Genomic DNA, 5,277 nt, shown 5'->3' with positions numbered 1-5,277 from the left:
CCCTGGGGGTGGGGGAGAAGAACCCTGACCCCTGTGTGTGGCCCAGGGCTGGGGCGTCCCCCAAGTCCGAGCGGTGCTGCTTCGGCAGCCGTCGAGCAGGGCGGACCCCGGCCAGTTCCACGGCATCTTCGGGAGCCCAGAAAAAGACGAGGCGCTCCCGGCCTCATCACACGTGGGTGCCCAAGCCAGACAAGGCGGGACAGGAAACCCTGGGGGCGAGTTCGCTCACAAAGTTTTAAAGCAGAATCTGAACGTAGCGAGTTGAGGGGAATAGTGGGGACGGTACTGGAGGCACAGTGGGGTTTGTTGCAGGACTGGGGGTCGGTTCGCCCGCACACGCCGCCCACTCGGCCTGCATCTGCCCTGAACGTGGGTGCCCCGCTGCTGTCCCTCCTGCAGCCCACAGCCTCGCTCGGCCCCTCAGACCTCTCTGGCCGCACCGCATGCCGCCCATCCAGGCACCCCTCGGGGCTGACGATAAACACTGAGCGTGATTATACCAGAGGTTGGAAGGTGGTGGGTGCTCTGGCAAAAGAAATGGAGGTGAGACAAGGAGAGCAGAGGCTGGCAGGGGTGGTGGGCTGCAGATGGAGCAGGGTGGCCTTTGAGCTTGAGAGGCAGCCAAGCGGGCTGCGGGGCCAAGTTCCAGGCAGGGGTCAGCCTGTGCAAGGGCCCCGAGGCCGGCACCTGCTGGCGTGTTCGGGGCACTCAAGGAGCCCAGGGGGGCCAGAGTGAGTGTGCCAGGGGGCAGCAGGAAGGGGTCAGAGGAGGGCCAGGCAGGGATGCGGCCCTCCGGGAAGAGGACATGGTGTCCAGTGGAACAGAGACTTGGCTGGGGGCTGCCCCGTGAGGCCGGAGCTGAACTGCAGGGGGCCACGTGACCCCTCCTGGGGCTGGCCCCAACCCCTACCCGGAGGGAGCCCCTCTGAGGGGAGTGTGTCCATGGCCCTGAGGCAGCCTTGCCTCTCCCACTTGGGACCCCTCCTGGGAAGGACAGTAGTGGGGGGAGGGCAGGCGGGGCGATCAGAGCCAGGTGGGGGCTGGGGAGCTGTGCCAGCCTCCAGGAACCCGGGCCTCGCGGCCTCTCGGCTTTGACTCCCTGTCCCTGGCGGCCCTTCCACCCCATCCTCTCCTCGCCCAGCAGACCCGTCCTGGAGGAGTGAGGGTGCCTGGCCCAAGGCTCAGGAGAAAGGGTAGAAGGGGGGTGGGTTTCCCAGGCCACAGGTCACAGGGGCCTCTCTGCCCCCAGGCCCCCGCCTTCCTTAGTTCCCTCCTGGCCATCTCAGGTGCGCCCAGTGGCCGGTCCGTCCCCCTGGGGTTCCAGCCGGCGAGGCCAGAGCAGCCGCAGGGCCCAGCGGGAGTGGGGGCCGGCGACCAGGGCCCCCTTATCCCGGAGCCTCCCGGCCCAGAGGCCCCCGACAAGGGAAGCGGGTGTGCAGGACCCCCCGTGTAGTTTTTAACCTAGAGAAGAATTTCTAACAGGGAAGGCCCCTGTACCCGTCACCCGGGTTGAACAATTATCAGCATTTTGACAATTTTACATCTTTTTTTTTTTTTTTTGCTTTATTTTGTTACTTTAGGACCCCCAGTATTTTCCCCCCAGACTCTTCGGGATGCGTCTTTAATAAACACATTCCCCTGCATGGGGCAAGGGCAGGACAGCAGTGCCCCCTCCTCCTGGCAGCAGGGCCTGGGTCCGACGTGAGGCGCCGGGCGAGCAGGGACGCCGGGGCCTGGCGGGGGCGGCCTGAGCCAGGGGTGGTGCGGGGTGCGCGGACGGGGCGCCGGGGACACTGGGGCCCGGGAAAGCCTCCGGGCCGCGCTTGGGAGGACCCCGGAGGCCGAGCCCGTGGCTGCGTCTGCGCGGCCCAGGGGCGCACGGGGGATCGGTCTCCCGCAGCAGCGGGCGCGACTGTCCTGGGAGCGGGTTCGAGTCCCGGGTCCGCGCCCAGCTCCGCGGAGGCCGGGCGAGCCCGTCGGCGTCGGGAGAACGGGGGGCGCCCGGGGGCCTCCCAGGTCCACCGACAGCCGCGGCCAAGAGGGCAGAGTCGGCTGGTGAGGAGGCGGCCGCGCGGGCCAAGCTCCAGTCCAGGGGGCCGCGCTCTGGTGAGGGGGGGGGGGTCCCAGGCCCCGGAGGGAGGGGGAGGGACGCCCCCACCCCGCCTCCCCGCCCGAGAAAAGCACTCGACGCGAACTTGCGGAGACAGTTTATTGTGCTCGGGGACTGGGGGTGTGGAGAGAAAGGGGCGCTCTTTGGAGAGGGGTGGGCGCACGGAGCAGCCCGGGGCAAGGCTCGGCCCCCCAGCGGGCTTCTGCTCTCCTGGGCCGGGGGGTCCCTCACTGCAAAACAAGACCCCCCAGTCCCTCACTGCAAAACAAGGCGCAGCGCGTGCGCTCGGCCCCAGCGCCCTCCGCGGCCTCGACACCCCCTCCCGCCGTCCTCACAGCCTGGCTCCCCCCACCCCCGGAGGACCCCGCCGCCCCGCCCGCCTCACTCACCTGGGACAGGACATCGGCACACTGGTCTGCGGGAGACAGAGAGGCTGAGGGGCCACCGCGCGCCCCCGCCCGCCCGCCCCTGGTGCTGCCTCCCAGTCGGGTCTGGGGTCTGGGGCTCCAGCCTCAGCACTCACCCGTCTTGGCCAACAGGGCACCCTGGCTGGGGTTCAGGCCCACTTGGGGAGCCAACTGCTGCATCTTCTGGGCGCCTTCGGGAAACAGGTCCGGGCTGCGGGCTGAGGGCAGGAGGGGACGTGAGGATGAGGATGGAGGCGGCACAGGGAGGGAGTGGGGAGTAAGGGGCCTCGGGGTGCTGCCTCTTGGGATGGGGGGTGCCGGGGTCTCGGCCACAGACGCCGAGGTCCTAGAAAACACCCCGGGACACTGGGGTCCCGCCTGCCCCTGAGGCCAAGCTTCCTGGCCGGGCACATGGCCTGGACCCCTGGGAGAGGCCTGCCCTGCCACCCGGGCGCCCGCCGCCACCCACTGTAGAGCTGCAGCCAGACGTTGCGCACGCCCGCCTTCTGCGTCTCGAAGTACACAACGGCGTAGTGCACGTAGTCCGTGTACGACACGCGGATGTCGGTCTGCGCCATGGCTGGGGACAGAGCCGGGGGCCGGCTGAGCGAGCACTGGCCCCGGATGCCCCCAGCCCGTCCACAGCCCCCCGTGCCCACAGCCTCCCCATCGGCAAGCCCTGCCTCCTGCCCCCCTTGCCCTCCCGCCCAGCCTTACCTGCGTTGCTGAACTGCCCGTCCTCCTCGCCCTTGGTGAAGGTCGTGTCCACCTTCTGGCATCCACCATCAGGCCTGGGGAGCAGGAGCTGGCAGCCCCCTGAGCAGCCCCCCACCCCGCCCCAGCTCGCCCTGCCCTGCCCTGGACAGCCCTGCCCCTGCCGGTGTCCGAGGACGTGGCTGACCCCAACGCCGCCATGCGGTGCCAAGCCCACCTGGCCCTGTCACCCTCGCGCCATCTCTGCCAGGAGGGAGCTACCAGGTGAGGAAACGGGTTCAGGAGCGGAGAGGGGTCGGCTCAAGGACACCGTCGGGAGGCGCAGGGCCTCCTGGTCTGCCCTCCACACAGACACACAGACACACAGACACACAGACAGCTTCCTGGGAGACGCAGGCGGAGGCAGGTGGTCAGGCCATCCCACGCCAGGACACGTCCCTCCGCACTGGCCGACCTCGGCCCCAGCCTGGCCCTCGTCCGAGGCCCAGCCAGGGAGGGGCTCACGGGTCACTTACGTGGGGTACCCGAGTTTGAGGGAGAGATCACCGTTGGCCAAGGCGGTCACCAGGACCACGGGCATCTTCATGCCGTCCCTGGACTCCAGGAAGCCCTGGTCGTCCGAGGCCATCCCCACCACGTACCAGGAGCCCTGGAACTGCGGGAGGGCACGGGGGGCTGGGACGGGCCCGTTCCCAGAGCGGAGCCCACCACGCCTGCCCTGACGTAGCCCCTGACCCTGCAGCCCTGGGGGGTGGTGGTGGGTGGGCTGCGGGGCCCTGCTGCCTCCCCTCCACGAGAGGCAGCAGTCAACTGGGGCTCTTCCCCCTGCCCCCCAGCTACCCTCTGTGAAATGCAGCTTGGGGCCTCGGGGTCGGGGACGGGGAGAGCCGGCAGGGAGAGGCCGACTGGTAAGCAGGAACCGGAGACCCAGGCCCGGGGCAGCTGGCCTGGGCACACCTGGCTGGCATCGAAGTTGGCCTGGATGGGGACCTGGGCACGGCTCGGGGCTGCCCAGAGCAGGCCGAGGAGCGAGCTGGTCAGCAGTGCCTGCAGCATCGTGGGCCGGGCGGTGGTGGCACAGAGGGACAGAGGTGCTGGGGGGTCTCCCCGGCCCGGCCTTTATGCCCCGGAGATGCCCCGGGGCGGCTGGCTGCCTGCCCTGGGCCGGAGCCCACTCCGATAGCCTCCCGATCGGGTTGCTCCCTGCAGGACCGTGCAGACCCGCCCCTTCCCCGTTTCCTCCTGTGGAGGGAGTGGGCAGCGGACGGGGGCTATGGTTCCGCCAGGCCTCTGGGCCAGGGGACTGCCTGGTGGCCCCCCCACCTGCCCTGGGCGGCCTGGAGCCCCTCTGAGATATGGAGGAGCCCCCCACCCCCCAGAAGTACACCCAGAGGCTCTCCCTCGCCCCTGAGCCGACCAACCCTGGGGGCCAACATCTCGCCCACCATGACAGGGGTCCAGAACAGGGGCCAGAGAGGGTCACTGCGCTGGGCGGGGGTGAGCAGGAGGCAAGGAGAGGCCAGGCCAGTGACCGCGGGGGGCCCATGGCGGCTGAGGTGTGGCCGGAGGGGATGTAGGGGTGGCCTGTCCCCAGCACACTCTGCTCCCCATGTCCCACCGTGGGGACACAGACACCCCAGCCTTATCCCCTTCATCCCCCAGAAACCCTTATCTCTGCTGAATCTGAGGGTGTTAATCCCACACCTTGAAAAACCCGTTGGGTCCAACACCCACCGCTCATTCTCGGCCTCTCCTGGCGGGAGGGTGACAGGCTGGCCGCGGGCCCCTGCCCAAGGGATTAGGAGCCGCGGGGGCTGGACTGACCCCCACCTGGGCCAGGGGCCATCCCGGGCACCAGCCCAGAATGGGCCGCGCTGGAGCTGGCAGGCGGGGGCTGCGGCGGGCTCACTGCCCGCTGTGGGGTCGCTGGGGACACTGAGGGGCACGCCCCTTAGCTGACCCCCATCCCCCGTCACGACAAACACAGGAGGGCCCTCTGCCGACCCCCTTGGTCACATGCGATGAGAAGGGGGTGGGAGGCAGAGG

At 69.4% G+C, this 5,277-nt stretch overlaps 1 protein-coding gene across 2 annotated transcripts; it reads right to left on the bottom strand.

The window, feature by feature from the left end:
- Nucleotides 1-2,195: 2,195 nt before the first annotated feature.
- Nucleotides 2,196-5,242, bottom strand: LCNL1 (lipocalin like 1). 2 transcript variants are annotated; one of them, XM_037798390.1, is made up of 7 exons: nucleotides 4,189-4,434; nucleotides 3,747-3,886; nucleotides 3,235-3,308; nucleotides 2,987-3,097; nucleotides 2,634-2,735; nucleotides 2,500-2,525; nucleotides 2,196-2,340 (listed from the first exon to the last, which is right to left on the bottom strand). In XM_037798390.1, exons 1-7 carry the CDS (start codon nucleotides 4,285-4,287, stop codon nucleotides 2,338-2,340), a joined length of 555 nt encoding a protein of 184 aa, XP_037654318.1. In that variant the 5' UTR covers nucleotides 4,288-4,434; the 3' UTR covers nucleotides 2,196-2,337. The 2 variants fall into 2 exon arrangements, with proteins under 2 accessions (XP_037654318.1, XP_037654317.1); XM_037798389.1 differs by having other exon boundaries at nucleotides 3,747-5,242.
- Between the last annotated feature and the right edge of the window lie 35 nt (nucleotides 5,243-5,277).

This window comes from Choloepus didactylus, chromosome 10, assembly GCF_015220235.1.
Source record: "Choloepus didactylus isolate mChoDid1 chromosome 10, mChoDid1.pri, whole genome shotgun sequence".
Lineage (NCBI taxonomy): Eukaryota > Metazoa > Chordata > Mammalia > Pilosa > Megalonychidae > Choloepus > Choloepus didactylus.
This window is presented reverse-complemented; position numbering and strand designations above follow the sequence as displayed.